Source organism: Triturus cristatus, chromosome 3_2 (assembly GCF_964204655.1).
Source record: "Triturus cristatus chromosome 3_2, aTriCri1.1, whole genome shotgun sequence".
In the NCBI taxonomy this organism is placed as follows: domain Eukaryota; kingdom Metazoa; phylum Chordata; class Amphibia; order Caudata; family Salamandridae; genus Triturus; species Triturus cristatus.
This window is the reverse complement of record NC_140584.1, coordinates 370533835-370554087: the sequence shown is the minus strand read 5'-3', so window position 1 is coordinate 370554087 and position 20253 is coordinate 370533835. Positions and strand designations below refer to the sequence as shown.

Genomic DNA, 20253 nt, shown 5'->3' with positions numbered 1-20253 from the left:
AGGCTCAATAAGAAAGAGTAATCTTAAAATGTAATGTCGGCATGTCTACATAAAGGAGCCGTAAGAGCACATTGCGGCGAGCTCATTACCCCAATAAAAAAATATATACAACATTGTAACAGGTATCGACCCCATTTAAATGACGAGAGATCTAACGACCCGACTATCTCTACTACAATGACATAAATTAAACAGAGAGCTAAAGTTAACAGTATAACCGGCGCTCATCTTACCTTTAGAACAGCGTAATGTCGTATCACGGCATGCGAGCAAAGTGGCGCCATTATTTAAAGCCCAAAGAATATGATACGTCATGACGAGAACTGCGGTCACATGGGCATAGAAAGCGTCATAGAAGGAGACATAGGAGGACGACGGCGGCCATCTTAAAATAGCTAGAATGTGCCGATTGTCAAAAACCTGAATCGTGAGAAAGTCACCGCGTGGTGGGCTTGATGTAATCGTAAAAGCACAAAGACGCCTGAATAGTGCGTCTTCAAGCCAAATAGTGGAAACATCACAAAAGACCAGAAGTGGCCATTTCCACATGTTCTCCTGATGCCGTAGTTCAGAAAGGCATATAAAAATAGAAAATACGGTATTGAAAGAGACGTGAGAGGTAGCGCTGGAGGACGACGGCGGCCATCTTAAAGTGTCTAAATTGGGCTAAATGTAACAGAATATAGAGGGGAGAGTGGTTACCCTAAATAGTGAGGGATCCACAGTCCTGTGGGCCTCTGCTATGCTACGGGCCCAGGGAGTCACCTGTGGTGAGCCCCAAACATCCACATGGTGCCTGGCACACGGGGCAGGGATGTTTGAAAACATCAGTTTTTCCATTGTGGCTTATGCTTAGCCCCTTTTCGGGCTGAAGAACAAGCCGCAATGGAAAAAGTCATGATTCTGACTGCCCACACGGAGGTTGCATCATAATTTGGCAGGTGGGACCTCCGACTACATGTCGGTCAGTCCCAATACCACTATGATGTTGGTCGAACGCTCATCGTAATCAGCCCCTAAATGTGGGAGGGACTGAGGGAGTGATTAAAAAATGGTACATGCAACAAAATAGGTGGTGATTAGTTAGAAATAATGAGTGGTTAAGGGTAGTTATTAAGAGGTTAAGGAGGGACACATACCCACTCACAAAAGAGTAATCCCATTTGTATTCACAAACTGCACTTCTAAAGTTACTGCAGCCAAAAAGCACGCAAAACAGTAGTAAATGTATGCCAAGAAAAGCAAGCACAAACTATCGGATTCACCCTGGACTCCAAACTCACATTCTAAGTACACACAACAAAGACAAAAAGATGACTCATACAAACTGTGTTTACTGAAAAAGTGGAAACATTGTTCCCATAAAGTGACTACAGAAGGACTGTTCGAGCCATTGGATGATGGTGATACCCTGCACCACAGCCTCCTCCCCAAAATAACTCCCCTTAAGGGCATCATAAACACATCAGCATGCCTCCACATTGGCTGGAAAAAAGACTATAACAGCAACACCCTGATGGAACTTCACTGGCTTCTCTTGCCAAACCACACAATCTTCAGATCCAGCTGCAAAGTCATCTTGATCGACACTTCCAACTATCTGGCTGACAAGCTCACCAGCTTCGCACCTGTAACCAGGATGCCATCGAACAGGAGGTAAAATGCAAAAAAGACAAGGCAACAGCCATTCTCCTTTTCTGCACCCAGTATCGAGAACATCCCTTTATCTATCAGGACTGCCCCAATCCTGTAATTTTGTTTTGACCTTGTACTGCACTGTGCTGCCTTTTGGCTGGGTTTACACTAAACAAATAACACAAACATACAACCATATTTCCTCTGACTTTGTACACACATCTCAAGCATGTGAAGTGATAGTGAAGATTTCCTGTGTAGGCTCACCCTAAGTTTGTATGAGTTCCCCAGCTGTTAACTGCCAGTGTCTTTGATGCTACCGTCTTTTCGAACTGAAGCCAACCCCCAAGCCTGGTGATGCTTCAAGGAGCATCATGAACTCATATGAGAAACCCTCTTCTTGGGATACAATCCTGTAGTCACTGAAAATATAGCAATGGCTGACAGAGATAGAGGGTTGATGGACTAAGGAATTAATAGTGGGCAGTGGTGGAATGATGGTGTTGAGCACAAGGGGTGGATATTTTTCTGTAGTGCTGGTTGGTGCAGTGGGGTATGTTGTGAGCTATATTCTGTGCTTCAAGTGATAGAACATAAGTTGGCTATTTAACTTGTGCTTTTCTTTTGCCCAATGTAGGGTCCCGCTTCATAAATTCAAGTCTATGCGGCAAGTGATGATTGAACATGGACTGAACGTTCCCCTGGTGGATCCAGGGACCAAATACAGAATGAATAACTTTGCGGTGGCCTCAGAACCCCTCACTAACTATATGGATGTGAGTGAAAATATGATCCCCCTCCTTGCTCTTCCTCCATTTTCTCAGCTAGTAGGGCCAAACTCAGTCAATACTGGCTTTTTCCACAGGTGTTCACACTTTACATTTGTCCCAATTTTGTGTGTCTATTAGCTAATTTCTCAATCTTACTTTTTCAGTGACTCTATCAAGAGAGTTGAGCGTGCAACAGCTGAACTGATTTGTACATAACCTGACAGTCTAATGTTTGTACATTGACATGATCGACTCAGACTTTCATCTTTCAGGGATTTATAGAATAAGCCCTATTGTATAGAACCTATTGTTTGCACCTCTGGGCAATTCAGTGTGTGTTCTATCTATATTCATCAATGCTAGTAACACTGCTGTTTCTTGCTTCTATGGCTCTGCTTCATTCTGTCTCACACCATGTTACACGGTTTGACATTACTTTCTCTATCACTCTACCTGACTATTTAGCAGTGCCTTTATAGGCTTGATTATGTGGTCCTCGGGGTTGGAAGGGAAATCTTTCCAGCTGATAACATTTAAAATAACAGGTGTATATGAGCTGTGCCCTGAAAATGGGACATAAAATCAGATTCTGGTGTATATTGCACCAAATCCTCATTTCCTGAAATGTTCAACATTTTCACTCCTTAATTTCTGGCAAGTTTGGCCTGGTGAAATTTATCGAACACTGGGGACTTTTTCGGACCAAGCTATTATCCTTGTTTGCGCATGGACTCCAATTTACAGGGTCTTACAAAATCAGGCCCCAGTGTGCTGACCATGCTCGCTCTCACTTTTTATCAATTTCAGTTTCACCATCTTTCACTGTTTCTATGTCTATGTCTTCTGTCTTTATTGCTCTGTCCCACACTGTCTCTCACCGTTTCCATTGCTGCATCCCTTTTACTCTTCCCTCTGAGCCCTCCCTCCCTTTTACTCCCATATTATATGAATCTATTCCCCTTAATGTTTCTCCGTAAAGGCCCCATAAACTTCAATATGTGTTCCCTCATTTCCAATTATAGTAAATTTTTAAAGGTAGGCAATCCTATGTCTCTTAAGAAAATGTGTGTGGGGCAGAGAGGAAGTGGGTAGGAAGGGAAGAGTAGGATGAAAGGGTTCGAAGGCATGAATGCAGGGGTGGATTTGGCCATTGCCTAGAGCATAGTACTAAAAATGCAATGAACAGACATTTATGCACAGTGCTATACTTAAAACACATCGGGGCATATTTACAGGCCTCTGCCGTCACAGGAACCACACTTTTAATGTTAAGCCTCACTTACAAGGCAGTGTGGCTTAACACTGCCTTGTAAATAAGGCACCCTTTCATGCTATACCTAGAATGAAAGGAGTGGGCAATGGGTGTTGCGTTGGGTGTTCTGACACAACACCCATTGGTTTTGATGCTGCCCCCTATTTACGAGGGTGGTGTAAATAGGAGGCAGCACCTAAATTAAGACCACAAAAACTGGGTCTTAACTTGGCAAAACGAGGAGAAATGCTTTATTTCTCTTCCTTTTTTGATGTTTCTATGTGTGCTGAATTGTGCCGCACATACAGAAACAGCAAAACGCCATGCATGATTGTTTATGTGCAGAAAGGTGTCCCTTCCTGCACATAAACAATCATTTTAAAAATGACGATTTGCAACTTCTATGTATGCTGCACAAAGCAACACACATAAAAGTTGCATATCGCTATTTAAGATTGTTTATGGGCTGGAAGGCACACCTTGATGTCCTTTCCTGCACATAAATAATAATTCCCGCCAATGCAGTGTGCCTGCATTGGCGCTAGGCAGCTGACATTAGCACCAGCGCAGGGGGAAATGCAGGGCTGCACCGTATTGTTGTAAATACGATGCAGCCCTGTATTTCAGAAGTGGCGGAGTGCGTCATTAAGCCATCACTTCTTTGTAAATCTGCCCCATCGTGCACAAATGTAAATAAGGCTGCAGTCGTGTGTTACTAAACACCATATAGTACTGAACATGGCACGTTGCAAAAAGACTATCGAACAGTATTCTGTGTTACTTTTTTACTCAAGGCATTTCCTAGTGTAAATTGATCTGCATGCCAGAATGTAAACTGCGTAATATGCATACTTTTCATGATTGTTTTGTGCATTACATGTTGAAACACCATACAAAGGGGCATATTTGCAATATGTTGCCGTAGGGCAGTGCCACAAGCCTTCTAGCTGTGCTGCCCTAGCTCAATAGAAAAAGGCAGAAATGCGCCATATCTACAAGATATGGCGCATTCCTCTCCTTCCTGCTGGTACACAAACTCCAGCCGAATGCCTCTCACATGGAAAGAGGAATAAAACAAGGAGAAATGTAAACATTTCTCCTCATTATGCCTGCTTTGGGAAGACATTAGTTGTAGCGCTGCCCCAGATTTACGCTATTGTAAATTTGGGGAAGTGTAAAAAACCATGGGTGATGAGTGGGAACACACCCATGGAATGCCTCTTCCAAACAGAGTAAGGCATTGCCTTACTCCATATTTACAAGGCCATGAAAAGCCCTTGAGGGTGGCTTTGTGTGGCTTGTAAAAATGAGCAGGCACACTGCATCTCTGGAGCATCACAAAAGTGACACTACAGTGGCATAAATGTGCCACAAGGGTATTGTAAATATGCCTAAAAATCACTCACTTTAACTTTTGCCCACTCTTTTTACCTGTGTTTTTTGGCACTAGGTTGTTTATTTACATAAGGCCTGCACCACCTGAGTGTCACTTTTTGTTATGCTCCAGTGGCGCAGGCCTCTCAATCATATCTATGAGGCAATACAATGCCACCCTGCGTTGCTTTGCATGGCCCCATAGATATGGAGTAAGGCAAGGCAGCACAAAGTGCTGCGTTGCCAAACTCTGCATCAAGGAGGCGTTCCATGGGCATTGTAGACAGTGTTCCCACACAACACCCATGGATTTTGATGCTGACCCAGATTTACGAAATCAGGGGACAGCGCTAAAACCTTATGCCTCCCCAGAGCAGGCGTAACGAGGAGAAATGTTTTCATTTCTCCTAGTTTTTTCCTCTTTCCATGTGTGCTGCATTTTGCAGCACACATAGAATGAGGAAAAAGCCTCCATGAATTGTTTTATGCAGGAGGGTGTCCCTTCCTATACAAAAGCAAAGCTGCCAACAGCGCAGACATCTTTCCACCATGGTGCAAGGGTGCCTGCTTTGGTGCTAGGCACCAAATTGTGCACCGGCACTGGCTGAAAGGACAAAAATTTACCTTGTAAATACGGTTCATTCCTGCCCTTTCAAATTGGCGTACTGCAGTGCAGGAAAAAGATTTGTGGCGCTGCCCTACGCCAATTTTTTGTAAATGATGCCCTTATTTTCCATGCAGTGATAGATGGCACTAGTTTGCTTGACCTTAGAAAAAGGTTCATGTGGATCCCTGTGTGATTTTGCACTGCTGTGACCCGCTCCCATTCACTTTTCATGCATTATTGTTTTGCACTAAGCGACACAGTGGCATTTAGCACTGCCCTCAAGGAAATTTTCTATGCAAAAAATCTTTACTATCCAAACGCTTATCAACGTTGCTGTTTTAGGTCTCATATTCATGTTGGTAAATCTTTGGTTGTGCATGACCTCTCCTCTCCTCCATAGATGTCCTACTATGGTGAAATCAGCATTGGCACACCACCACAGAACTTCCTTGTCCTCTTTGACACGGGCTCCTCCAACCTCTGGGTGGCCTCCACCTACTGCTCGAGCTCCGCCTGCAGTAAGTAGCCAATATGTTGTCACTGACACATTTCAAACTTAAACACCAGGAGGCCTGGTCCCTGTGTGGTACAGGCAGTCCCCATCCCACATACCTTTACATTGTTGAGAGTGTTGAAAGTAGGACACAGGGCCAAACAGACCTTTATTCCACTGGGCATTTCCCCGGTGGGCTGGAGCACTTGGAGACCAGTTCTGAAAGCCCAGGTCCGCTGGCGCTGCCTCTTCCACTTTCCCTGGCTCCCCATTACCCCGTGCTTGAGGCACTGGGACACTTCAAGACAGAGAGGGAGGAGGAAGAAAGTAGAGAGAAAGCAATCAGAGAGAGAGAAGAGAGAGAGAGGATAGGTGTGAGAGAAAATGTAAGGATGGAAAGAAAGAGGAAACACATGGCGAAGGGAGTGAATCTGGTTTCAGCATGTTTGCCAGGGCTGCTTTTAGTTCCCCAATCTGGCCCTGGTAGGATGTCTACGTATAATTCAGAAGCAGATATATATTTGCGAAGTGAATCAAAGATGGTGTGACGGAAGAGTCTTCTGACAAGCCCATGACCTCGAAATGCCTGCCTATAGCATGCTGTGTATGTGATTTCATCTGCACCCCCTTCCTCCGCTGAGATTTTAGAGGCACAAGTCTGTGCTTGTATCTCTCTTTGTGTTCTCCCCCTACAATGGCAGAAGTAGGGTTCGAGGTTGCTCATGGTGAAAAATAAACCCTGTTCTATTGTCTTGATGCAGCCAACCACCCACTTTTCAATCCCAGCCAATCGTCCACCTACACCACCAAAAACCAGCAGTTCTCCATCCAGTACGGGACTGGCAGCCTCACCGGCATCCTGGGCTACGACACTGTGTCGGTGAGTACCGTATGAAACACTCATCATGATGCTCAACGATTTTTAATGGGCAGACATGCAGGTGTAGTATAAATAATGGTGCTCACTAGAATGTCTGAATGCTGCTATATTCTGTCAACTCTGTGGTTTGAATTGAGCTTCTTGCAGTGTGGATTTTGATGGGCTGCCATGCATTGTTATTCTTTCTGTGAGGTGAAAAAACTCACTTGTGATTATTTTTTTTCTGAAACCTTCTCTTAGATCCAGGGCATCTCGATCACACAACAAGAATTTGCCCTGAGTATTAACGAACCTGGCTCCAACTTTGTGTATGCCCAGTTTGATGGTATCTTGGGCTTGGCTTACCCATCTATCGCAGCTGATGGTGCCACCACCGTCATGGAGGGCATGATGAACCAAGGGCTGCTTTCCCAGAACATCTTCGGCTTCTACATGAGGTGAGTGCCAAGGATTTCCCAGTGTGAAGCTAGACTCTAGCAAAGGCTAACTGGCACATGCATCAACAATGCCATTTGCGATTCCTTATTAGCGAAAAATAAGGATTCGCTAATAAGGAATAGCAAAAGGCTATGCATGTAGAAATCGCTTAAAAAATAGCGATTTCTAAACATTCCTTAATTGCAACTCGCAAATTGCGACTCGCAATTAAGGAATACCTCCCCATTCATTCCTATGGGCCTAGAGGCCCATAGGAATGAATGGGAAGACCTTCTCAATTTGTGATTCTCAATTAGAGAATCGCAAATTGCTCATGCAATTTCAAGGGTGTCAGGGTGTCAAAAGGACACCCTGTTGCACCCCTGAAATCTGCATATGAGTACATCTTGCACACACACATGCCCCAAGGGCATGTATGTGTGTAAAATGGAACTTTGAAAAATGCACTTTAGTGCATTTTTCAACGCTTTTGCAAATTACCATGAAGTTCAACTTCATGGTAATTTTCTCCCCCTATTAGTGAAATCGCTAATTTTTTTACTTTAGTGCATTGCATTTAAGGAATCTCAATTTGAGATTCCTTAAATGCAATCGCAATTTAAGTAATTTCAATTTAGATATTACTTAAATTGCGATTTTTGCATTTGGGCTGATGCAACCCAAATGCAAAAATACCGGTCGCAAAGGGGCAGATTCTGAGAATCTGCCCGTTTGCGACCGGTTTTTGCTTTGATGCATGTGGGCCTTAGGCTCTGGTCGTAGAAAAAAATTATTTCAATGGCCATTTACATTTACTGACAGTCTCCTCTCAGTGCGGGAAAGGGTAACTTTTCAGTGAGAGTGTGGTATAACAGCAGCTTTTCAGTAGAAGTAGAAGCATAGCAAACTGGCTTACAACTATTCTGATAGCCTTTTTGAAAACGTTGTCAATTTCAGAAGGTTTTTTTTTCAAGCATTGTAGGATAAAAATCTACCAAAATGTTTATTTTCTGACACAAAATTTCCCCAGAAATCTTTTTGTAGGAGAATGCTCCACATTTTTACATGGGAAAATCTCCTTTTCTATCTTGAATCTGCTGGAAACGTAACATGCAAACAGAGTTTTTGCAATATTCACAAAACTGTGAGCATCACACATTCCTGCCAGCAAAAAATGGTGCACTCTCCTTCTCATGCGTCAGTGGGGATCAGGCTGTTCTAGAACACAACAAAATATGAGCCATGTCTCTTTTGTGCACTGTTTCTCACCAGTGAGCAGGGCACGCAGCCGGGCGGAGAGCTGATCTTTGGTGGGGTGGATTCCAACTACTACACTGGTGACATCACATGGACCCCAGTCACCCAGCAGATGTACTGGCAGATCGGCATTCAGGGGTAAGTTAGTCAGAGGTGAGATGTTCTGCTTTGATTCTCTCTCTTTAACAATGCTTGTTTCGAATCCCATCCTATAATATCCCCGGTTACCATGAGATCAGTTTTGTTTTCTATTCTTCCTCACTAAAGAAGTCACAAATACTCATTCGGCAAAAAGCAAGAAGTGATAGGGAATCCTATATTAAAGGATTTGGGAAAGGGCAGTTAGAAAAGTGAACGAACCTGCATGTTGAGGAACATAAGGGAGGAACCTAAGGGATGGGCGGGTCATGTAGTAACAGTACAAAACCGTTTCTATTCAAATAATATTTGAATCACCTATTTTCTAGGCTTGCAGCAATATTTATGCAGACGTTCACAATGGGGGATAAAGTGCAAAAACGGAATTTGAGCTCAATTTGTTGACTTAATATTTGCGTCTTTGTCAACTTATGTTCCAATTACCATCAGCTGAAAGTACAATGTTGGCAGTTGTGAACTGGCTGCAATAAAAAACATGAGTGGAAATAGCACCTGCACCTGTTTCAGCACTATGACACGTGTTCAAATGTTCGTTTCAGTGCATTAAAATGACAGATTTTAAATATGTCAGGCCTCAAAGCTGGGGCTGCCACTGGTTCTGCTACACGTCTGGATAAACCCTTGATGAAGAGTGATCCTTGGGAACATGTTTGGGTCTGGAGAGTGCTTAACATGGCCTGGCTAGGGTCTGGGGTAAAGAAAGTGAACAACCTTTGTAAGAGACCTGCTACTTTTTAGGAAGCCCTGTCACATACCTGGGGTGTGGGACCATGGCTGAGCAATGCCACTGCCCAACAGGACTTCTGAATTATGAGGGAGAGCGCTACCACCATTACTTTCATGATCAATTGAAGCTAAAAGGAATAAGCATTGGCAAACGCAATAGGTTTCGCCTCTGCGATTAATAAAACGTTTTTTTGGTGTGTCAGTTTTAGCTTGTTGAGCCGTTGTGCAATCAAAGTTAAAGATACTCCGTAAAAGTGTTTTGACCTGTTTGTTGAAAAAGGGAATATATTGTGCAGTAACGGGTTTAATATATAGCGCTCCTGTACCGTCGGATGACATTGGCGCTTTATAAAACTGACCCTAAAATAAAATTGTGAAAAGCAGGTTTAAAGGTGGAGGTGCTTAGTTACCTGTGTGCTTCAATGAAGTAACTGGTGGTGATATAAAACGCTTCTGTATCTTCGGGTGATGTTGGCGCAAAATAAAAGCGCCCAAAAAATAATAAATAAAAAGCGTGTTACAGCAGCACTGTGACGTCTTTTATTTAATGAGTTTTAATTTTGAAGTAATGTTTTCTCACTGACTAAGGAATCACAAAGAGTTCTGGTTTTATTGCAGGTTCCACTACAGTTTTACATACTTTATATGCATAGTACTGATTGCTTTTACTATTGTTTGCACTATTAACATCTTTTTTTGCCAGGAATGGTGGATGTTATGCTTGATTTAAAATACTGAATGTGATATAGTGTGTGTGAAGAATAAATGCAATTAATGTACCGGTTAATGTTTTCTTGATCTAAAAGAAAATATAATTAAAAGATTTAAACAAAAAAATGTGTTTGTCTCGTATGTAGCTGTTTCTCTGTGTACAAATTAGTATGTCTCTCTTTGTGTGTATGCACATCCCTCTACATTTGTCAATATCTTGTATGCATCCATCCAAATGTAAATGGGCGTGTTAATCTTTGTCTGTAGGTATGTGATGTTATGCAGATTTGTATAGCACAGGAGGGTATCGTGGTGCTGTTTGTGCTGTTCTGCGTGCCCCTTTCAAGGTGTCTACATGCCTATCTGCCTCTGCATATCTCTCTATGCAATGCACTTGTTTGTTTAGCTCTATGTATTTATTTCTGTGTGTGTCCATCTGTTTTATTTAACCTGATGTGGAAGTTCTTTGTTCACCGTCAGCGTCCTGTTCATAAGCAAGTTTTTTAAACATCGGCCCCAGTGCTGACCTGTGACTGGATTTCGTAAATTAATGGGTTCCCTCATGCAGGGACGGAGGCTCGTTTAAAAGGCGTGTGCAAAGGGGGGAAAACTTCTCCAGGGAGAAGCTGGAGCAGCCAGTGCTGTCTTCCTCCTCCCCCGCCCGGCGAGGTCCCAGGTCCCATGGCCCGGGGCCGGAGGCCCCTCTCGGGTAGCTCCGGTGCCGGTAGCGGGCAGACCTACTGGCTTCGTTCACTTGCTGCTCAGTGGCCTCTTTCAGTTGCCAATTGGGACAAACATGCAAAGAAGGCATCGTACATTCTACTCATGTTTACATATCGGATTATTCAATGAGAGAGAATCTTTATATTTTTATAGTGGAACAATATTAGTATTTACCTTCTTTATTGCTGAAACCCTCGACAAAACGCACGGTAAACTAACGCAAACACCCCGAACTACGCGGGACGAACCGTCTGCATAAGGCTCAGACCTAGCGGCTGACTCTGAGAGAGAGGAGAGTTGCGGCCCAACACCAGAGCACTCTGTCCACTGTGAAGAGGTAGGCTGCCGCGTCCCGAGACAACCGCTGCACCTGGGGGAGGGCATCGCACCCCTACATGCGCCACGTTGCTGCATTAACTCTGGAACATGCCTGGCCTTAAAATGGCGGCCGCACGCCCGCTTTGGATCTGCGCACTGGAAGTCTCCCCCTCCCAGAAGCAATTGGCGAGGATATTATCTAAAACAGCAGGGATCAGATGGGAGAGAGCATCGCCGCCCCCTTGTTCACCTTTGCGGACTCTGCTTACTTGGTGTGGCCCAGCACAACCTATATCCAGCATGCTGCTTCCCTCACCACCATCCGGCCTTCTACCCCTATGGACATCTCCAACTCAGTGAATCCCTCCAGACCCAAGAACACCACCCTTGAATGCAACACCACCTGAACACCTGGCTGAAGGATGGCAAGAATTTCCTGCTCTGTAAATATGTAATATATAATTGTCCTAGCCTAATCACTGTTAAATTGTAATCCTGAGTGAATGCGCAATTTTTATATAATTATATCTCTAACCACTAGTATATGTAGTAGACCTTTGTACTTACTACCATTCCTATGTGATTTTAGAGTTTATCTGTTTGTATCTCTTCCTTGAGTGACTTTACAACTTGTACATTTGCAATTTTTCCCTCCTTTCGCTCCACTTATACATTTGCAATTTTTTTTCCTGTTTATATCTCTTATGTAACTCATGTAATTCAAAGTCCTTATGTAACGCAACTGGTTCTTTTGTAAAGCGCTCTGACACCTTCGGGTAATGTTCACGCTATATAAAATCGCATTAAAGAAAATAAAATAAACTCATTGTCACACACAGTTCACCCCACCCAGAGCAGATTAACAAATTCTTCACAGCGCCGTTTATGCATACATGTCAATCAAGTTCTTGTTGTGCTTTGTTTAAAAAACATGTTACATAGCAGCACTGTAACATGTTTTTTACACAGGAACACTTTCATTTTTTAAAACATGTTACACAGCAGCGCAATCTGCTGTGGCTTAAAGTAAGAAAAAACCCTATGACGCTGTCAATGCTGGGTGTGTCATAGCTATTTTTTTAAAACGTTGAGCCATGTTGTACAGCAGCTGGCGCCGCTTTGCAACATGTTTTAATAAGCACATGAAAGAACATAGATTTGAGTAGCAGCAAACAGTGCTTCGGTAGAACGACCTTGTCGGGTAAATAGGTTTACATTCATGTACGAGTTTTTTCTTTAAAATAAAGTCAAACTATTGGAAAGAAGGTGACATTAGTGGCTAGTATGAGAGCTTCTCCAGTCTGAACACCAAACAGTGGCTTATAGAGTAAGAATGCTGCATGGAGTTCGGGAACAAAAAACTAAAACAACGATTTGAGCTATTTTACCAGCTTCTGCTGTCTATCTTGTATGAATGAAAGTAAGCTACAAACCCAGGACTCGATTTGACTTGAACCACACAGAACAAGATCTTCTTGCATCATCGAGATCTGAAGCAGCCCGGATCCCATGCCCTACCACCACGTGAATCCCCAGCTCAACCTCCAAAGGCAAGAAACTGCTTTGCAATTATTTTGCAGGCCTTAAAGAGAAAGACTGAGCATCACTCACTCACACTCGGATTGTAGATTTCTCTTATATTAGAACAAGTGCGAGGGTAAAGAAATCTTCACAAGAGCGAGTGCTTGTGATGCAGTCTTTCCAGAGCTTGCGCCGAAGGTAGCCGGTGCTGAAATATAATTCTGTTAGCTTTGCAGCGTGTGGTTAAGTACAGTTGTGACAGCTACTGTAGTTATGGAAGAGGAGGCAGACTTGAGTGAGGGGACAGGGCCCAGTTGGGAAAATTACGCATTTAAGCATGACTCTGTAGTGCATGCGTTACCAAGCCGATAAATGGGCTGACGTAATGCCCATACTGAATGGGAAGGCAATCTAGGAGCTGCCGAATTTATATTAGGAACAACTGTAAACTGTGGACCAAAAGCTGTGCTTGCATGGCGTGCACCTGTCGGTATAAGCTTTGGGGGCCAAGGCACAGGATGGGCTGCACATTGAGCGCTTGAGATGCGTGCTCATGCATGGAGATTAGGTCAAAGGCATAGGACAAAAGAATGCTGGAGGCAGAACAGGAATAGTGCAAGCGCTGGGCAGTCAAAACCTAAAAGAAGTTCCACAAAAGTAGATAAACACAAGTAGGCCAAAGTGGCCATTGGACACTGAGAAAGAGAAACACACGGGGAACAACAGGAAATAGTAGGCTACAACTAATAGAAATGGAGGAAAAGTAAGTGGCAAGCACATGAAAAAATTAAAAGTAATGGTGGGCTGTAAGCCCCTTATAAGATTTGTTTTAAATACAATAGATTTCACAAGCACAGCGCAATTGCTGGGCAGGCGAAAGCTAAAAATGAACATATGCAGATTAACTACGGCACAGGAATGGGAACAGCCTATGTCAAATGAAAACAGGTGTAATTCCATGAGTTAGACTTTCCATAGAGTCATTATTGTACTGTGTAATTGTACAACCCTGAGTGTAAATGTAGCTTTTGCTCTCACATTCGCAAGGAAGTACCAAGTGGATTATAGGTCTTTGGGCATGCCATTCCACCCAGAGCTTTGGCTTTTGGAAGCCTGTGGGTGTCACTTAGAACACAGGGACACATGAAGACTCTATTCCTAAGTACCCCTGGTATGTCAGTTGAATAGTGTTCTTTGTAAGCACAGAGAGCTCTTTTATTGGTGTGACTGCATATCTTACGGAAGCATGTCTTCAGAGTTAATGTGACTTTTACTGCTCTGACAATAAAGTGCTTGGCCCCATAACTGTGGTCACTACTGGATAGGAAACCATGAGTACCCACAGGGTAATGTGCCAGCTATGCTTGGTTTTGAAGAGAAGTGTCAGTGTCTCTATGTGAAGAGGAAAGTGAGCATGTTTAAGAAACCATGAAAGACCCAAAAAGGGATGGAGAAGTGTCCTGTATGATGATGGATTTCCCTACAGTGGTGCTCTGTAGGGGGCTTTCAATCTTAACGCCTATGAGCATCAACTGGGTCATGTCTTGTCTCTGAAGGGCGGAAGGCTCTGTGGCTGTCCACCAAACCCATTTCAGCATGAGCATTAGATACTGGTAGCCAGAGGCTGCAGAAGCTTCCAATAGCCTTCTCTCTGGTCCACCCTGCACTGTCACTGCTTCTCCTTGACTAGGATCATTAAGACAGCAACTGCAAGAGAAAGTAAACAGGGTTCTAATAACCCTGTTTACTTTGAGTATTTTCCATCCGTGTGCTTCAACTAGCCCCCTCCCCACCGGAAGCAAATAATGTGTTTTTGAAGTAAGTGCATTAACCCTATGGTGTCCAAGATGGTTCATAGGATGCATGATGTCACTTTGTCTACCAATCACAATTTGTTGAATAATGTCCATGTATGTGAGCTATGACACTAGTTGTTCTTTGGAGCTTTGACTGATTGTTGCATGTTGAAGGGTCATCTGCTCTTGAGAGTGTGTATAAGGGTCCTCATCCGGTGATATTCTCGACTTCTTGTTCTTGATTGCTGTTTGTTGCTCAGCTTGGTTGTGTTGGAGCTGGTGCCTCAGTAACCCCTTGCGCACCTTTTCTTGTAATTGGGATATACCCACCCTCTTCTAGCCTTGCTTCCCTTGTTTTTTAGCCTTTGGCAGTTGTGTCCTCTCTCTGGAATTTGCAGACATGGTTTTGTTATTTGTCTTTATGTCCCACTATTCCCGTGCAATCTTTGTCCCAGTGGTATCCTCTCATTTTGTTGTAGAGGAAGTGTCATGTGATAATACCATCTACGAAAATATTGCTAAAAACAGAGTTTGATTTTTCCCCAGTGAGGTATAACATCTCTATTCTGAATTCTGTAGAACAGAATGTTGGATAACGTAGCAATCCTGCATGTGTTCCCTATTCCAGACTACAAAACTCTGAATATTGAGCAGCAGCGGTCCATGCAGGTAAGCGTGGTGTGGCGGTGGCGCAGGGCGGGGAGATGACGACAGACGACGGAATAGGAATGTTTTATTTATTTTATTTTCCCCCATTCTGTCGTCAGTTGACACCTGTGCCCATTCCCGCCCCACCACGCTTACCTGCAAGGAACGCCGCTGATATTATGTTTTTCTGTGGAACGTATTTCCCAGGCTTGAGCTGGTGAAATGTGTGCAGGGAACACTTAATTTCAGTTTCAAATGTGCACACAAACTTGTAATTCCAATTCGAGGAGCAAACACCCATTTGGTTTGAGGTGGGATTACCAACCCGATTAGAATGAGTGCCTCAATGTGTTTTCAATAATGTTCCTGTGAAAGCTCTAGGTACCAGCTTCTTCTGACCTCTATCCCTTACAAATTCATTTACTTGGTGAGAGAGCTCACAATAGCACAGTGTGAAATCTTAGTGAGTTAGATGTCAGTGGGTGTCATTTGTGGGATCTTGGCAAGTGAGGTCTTACAGGCATTGTATGTCTTGTTGAATGATCTCAGACATGCAGCACCTGAGCTTCTAGCCAGTGCACTAATACATGACTTGCATATGATTCTATTGAGTGAGCTTACACAGACAATGTGTGATCCTACTGTGAGCTTCAATTTACAGTTCTTTGGATTACGGTGAGTGAGCTATCCCTGGGGGTAGAAGGGATGATGGGGTGCAATAGAGTGAGACTCTAGTAGGGTTGTCTTAGATCCTGGTGTGTGTCATTCACTGACATTTTCTGAGTTCCTGCGAGTGATCTTTGACAGGCTATGAATTAGCGTATACTAGAATCATGCTAATATGGTGATTCACTTTATTCTGATATTGTTGGGGTTCTAATCAGCATGTTCTGTTCTCAAAATAACTCTTGTTTCTCCATATTTCTTTTCAGATTTGCAGTCAATGGGCAGGAGACTGGCTGGTGTAGCCAGGGATGCCAGGGTATTGTTGACACCGGCACGTCCCTTCTAACTGCACCCGGCCAGTATATGGCAGCACTGATGCAGGACATTGGAGCTACTCTGGATTCCAGTGGCCAGGTAGCAACCACAAACAAATCCTTTTGGCCATTCCCTCATCTTGCTCCCCCCTTAGTGGGTTATGGAAGCCTGTGAGAAAGGAGCAGTGCCTTCTTAGATTTTTTGTTCTCTTTGGTCTTACTGTAATCGAACGTGCAGTGCTGTTGCGACTGGTCTTCCTCAGAAGGATGTCACTTTTCAGGGTGCAAGGAGGTAATGTTGTTTTTGTGACTGATTTCTTCTTCTGATTTGCAGTATGTGGTGGCCTGCAGTAGTGTTACAAGCCTGCCTACCCTGAGCTTCACCATCGGAGGCACTTCCTTACCTCTGCCGCCCTCTGCTTACATCGTTCAGGTATTGATAATGCCGCCTGTCATTCTTGCCCTGTACACCCTTTAGTGCACCCAGACACACACTATTCAGTTACAGATAGTGTGCATCCTACAGTCGCTGTACACCTAGCCACAAAAAGTAACCCTTATTCCACCCATATCACAGAGGCAAACACTGTATATTCTGTATCACCAGGAGCTGCCGGTGCAGGTAAGCGCGGTGAGGCAAGGGGCGGTGTGGGGGGGAGTCAACAGACAACGACAAGGGAAAATACAATAAGAAAAAAGAAAAACACTTTCCTTGCGTTTTCCGCATCGCTGACTCGGCGATGCGGCTAGCGCAAGGTAAGTGGTTTTCTTTTTTTTATATTATTTTCCCTAATCGTCATCTGTTGACTCTCCCCCACCCCGCCCCACTGTGCTTACCTGCACCGGCCACTCCTGTGTATCACTTGTTTTTCCCTACCACACTGTGTATACCCTGCTACTCCTTTTATACATTGCAGAACGATGTACAGTTTTATTATATACACACAAACACTTACCGTTTACCCTGCCATATTTGGTATACTCTACCACCATATGTACACCCTGGCAAACCAGGTTCAACATCATTAGTACACCCACCATACGCATCACACACTAACACACCTAGAACATCCAAACACATCTGGTACACTCTGCCTTACTTCGGGTAAACCTACTTATCCATGATACTATGTGCACTCTGCCTTATATTCTACACCTAGCTGCTTCTGGTAAACCGTAAGGCACTGCCACATCTGCAACACCCTTGAATACTTGGCCAACTCTGTTGTACCACGTTCATACCTTAATAATGGTTACACCCAGATAATCCAGTTAAGCCCTTGAGCACTTAGTACATTCATCCACATATCAGACAATCTACCACCCTCGAAGCACTCTGTCCCACCTCAGATAATATATGCCAGACCAAGCGATTATATCACGTTGGGTAATGTTCAAGTCGTATACACCACAGCACACCTATTAACCTCTGAAACAGTACAGCATTCCATACTTATTATACTCTAGCACACGAGGTGCACTTTTCCATCCATACTCATAACCTTATGTCCTCCTCTTGAGCAAAATGTCAGACCCTCATTTTTTGATCCGAACTCTCTCTGCCAAGGCATTTTCTTATCTTGTTTGCAATCCCAGGAGCCCACCCCCCCCCCGGTAATACCTTAGCCATCCAAATCATTGTAAAAATTGTGCATTCATCAAATTGGAGAATACTGTGTTGCATCAACTATGTGTGCAACATGTCATGAATGGTACACAGCAGCTATGATGTAAGGGATACACGTCCATCTGTTTCCTATCTCAACAGTGGTGGGTTCCGCTATGCAGCATCTCTCTATCAAGTCCCATTGTCCTATCTTCTATAAATGATAGTATACAAGGTAGACATGCAGATGCAGTGGTTGTGGGCATCCGTCAACTTCTAGGGAGACATTTCCAGTTGATTCCAGTTACATGCTGTAACTAGAGCTAGCAGTAACCATGTGGCATTGATCAATTATCGATTCTACCAGAGTAGTCGTCGACTTCCTGGTAAGAAAAGTATTTGCAAAATTGGTAATGGAAACTCTTTTTTATTTCAACAGGGCAGCGCCGCCTGCACAGTTGGCATCATGGCTACCTACCTTCCCTCGCAGGACGGGCAGCCCCTGTGGATCCTGGGTGACGTCTTCCTGCGGCAGTACTACTCCATCTACGACGTCACCAACAACCGAGTGGGCTTCGCCACTTCCTTATATGCGTAGCAGAACATTTAGACTCATAACTTTGTATGCTTATTTTCTGGGCGGGTTTCACATTTTTGACTCCATCAATTCTTGCTTTCTGCAAGAAATGTAATGCTGTAATATTCAACATTCTAGAAATAAAGAAGGTTAATCCCCTATTTAACAACCTTTGAGTTTTCAAATGTGTAGATGGAGAGCATATAATTAATAACCAGTGAAGTGTTTTATGATGTTTTTAAAGTTTTCTTTAGGTTTAATATGCAAGTGATTAAAGCAATACTCATGTTAAGCACAGACGTCCAATGATTCTCCATTTAGAATGTACCAGCAAGTCTTTGAGAAGAGTTTGGCAATTCTCGTATCTCAAAACATTAGAGCAGTGCTAAACATTCAGTCGGTATTATGACCATCTACCTTTCTGAAACTACTACTCCAGCTATGATGTGACCAGAACCAAGTGGGCTACAACACAACATTCCCCTACCCTCAAACCTGCGGTCACATAGGCAATCTAGCAAGGCATTCACTTATTCTCACTGGCTCTCCCTTCCAATTTAATTACACAACCTCAATTAGTGATAATTCACCTTTGCCTCAAATACGGGCTGTAGTAACGTCTAATATACAAATTTGATTAATTTATCTACGGTTCAAGGTATATGCACTCATTTGTGGAATATTCACAACTGCTAAGGTCTATCATTTTGGCTGGCTTTGCTCTGTTTAAGAGATGTTATTAGACATTGAATAAGGCAAATTCCCAAGCTTGGTCCTAACCCAAATATAAATGCAAATTTGACTGTTATTTTAAAATCAGATGGCTGTCGGACACATCATGAAGAATGTTAGGATATACTCTTGTTGACGATGAGCCATAGAGTGATTAAGTAAAAAGAAAATCAGTCTTGAAATGATATGAAGTGACTTTATTGCAAGTTTCTCAAATCAAAATCCCCAAATAAACTAAAGATAGCCCAGAAAGCTAATGGACTAGAGTTTAACAGGAAAATTTGATCCCGACATGTTTTTTGTCTATCACATACTGCTTGGGATAAAGTTTAAACTCAGAGATTTCACACCTCCCCATTCACAAGATCTTCAATAGGCTACCTTTTTATTTGAAGGAATAATAAAATCAAACCATAATTGTGTTTTTCCAAGATGACTTTCATTGCTCTTCCATATAGTACACATCAGCAATCTGACCATGGGCCACACGTAAGACCATTTCACTTGCAATTAGCGAGTCACAAAATGAAATGGACAACAGTGTCTCAGATACTGTTTGTAATTCCCAATTGGGTCGCCAAGGAACTGTCTCATTAATATTCATGAGGCAGGATTCAATTTGAAACCCACTTGGAATGGCCGGCACTCAGAGGGATGGTGGCCTACTGGAATCAGCAGACCACCATGTCTGTGACTACTTTTTCAATAAAGCATTTTTTTTTAAAAAAGGAAGCCCGTTTTCCTGAAAGGAAAACAAGATGCATTTAAAAAAGAAAAATGAAATTTTTCTGTATAATTTTTTAAGATTTTCGCTGCCAATCACAAAGGGGAAGGGGTCCCCTATGGACCCCTTCCTGTTAGCAACTGACTTACCACCTACTTGAAGGCGGTAAACTGTGATTGTTTTGCGACCACATTCCGGTCGCAAAACAATCGTACATCCCCCTGCAACCTGCTGTTAGGAAAGGAAGGGATGCCCTTGGCATGCCCCTTCCGAATATCGACTCGCAAACCCTATTTTGCGAATCAGTAACAGGTTACTGTCTCGCAAAATAGGGTTGATACATGCTA

The 20253-nt window shown here is 43.3% G+C and overlaps 1 protein-coding gene across 1 annotated transcript in view; it reads left to right on the top strand.

Annotated features, from left to right (window-relative positions):
- LOC146857403 (gastricsin-like) overlaps positions 1-18611 on the top strand; it is a 28450-nt gene extending 9839 nt beyond the window's left edge. Inside the window, exons 2-9 of the mRNA XM_085647894.1 lie at positions 2273-2411; positions 6039-6156; positions 6893-7011; positions 7252-7448; positions 8701-8823; positions 16220-16367; positions 16602-16700; positions 18313-18611. Of these exons, the coding sequence (XP_085504020.1) occupies positions 2273-2411; positions 6039-6156; positions 6893-7011; positions 7252-7448; positions 8701-8823; positions 16220-16367; positions 16602-16700; positions 18313-18471 (1102 nt within the window). The 3' untranslated portion in view covers positions 18472-18611. The remainder of the gene's footprint in view (positions 1-2272; positions 2412-6038; positions 6157-6892; positions 7012-7251; positions 7449-8700; positions 8824-16219; positions 16368-16601; positions 16701-18312) is intronic.
- Positions 18612-20253: the final 1642 nt, after the last annotated feature.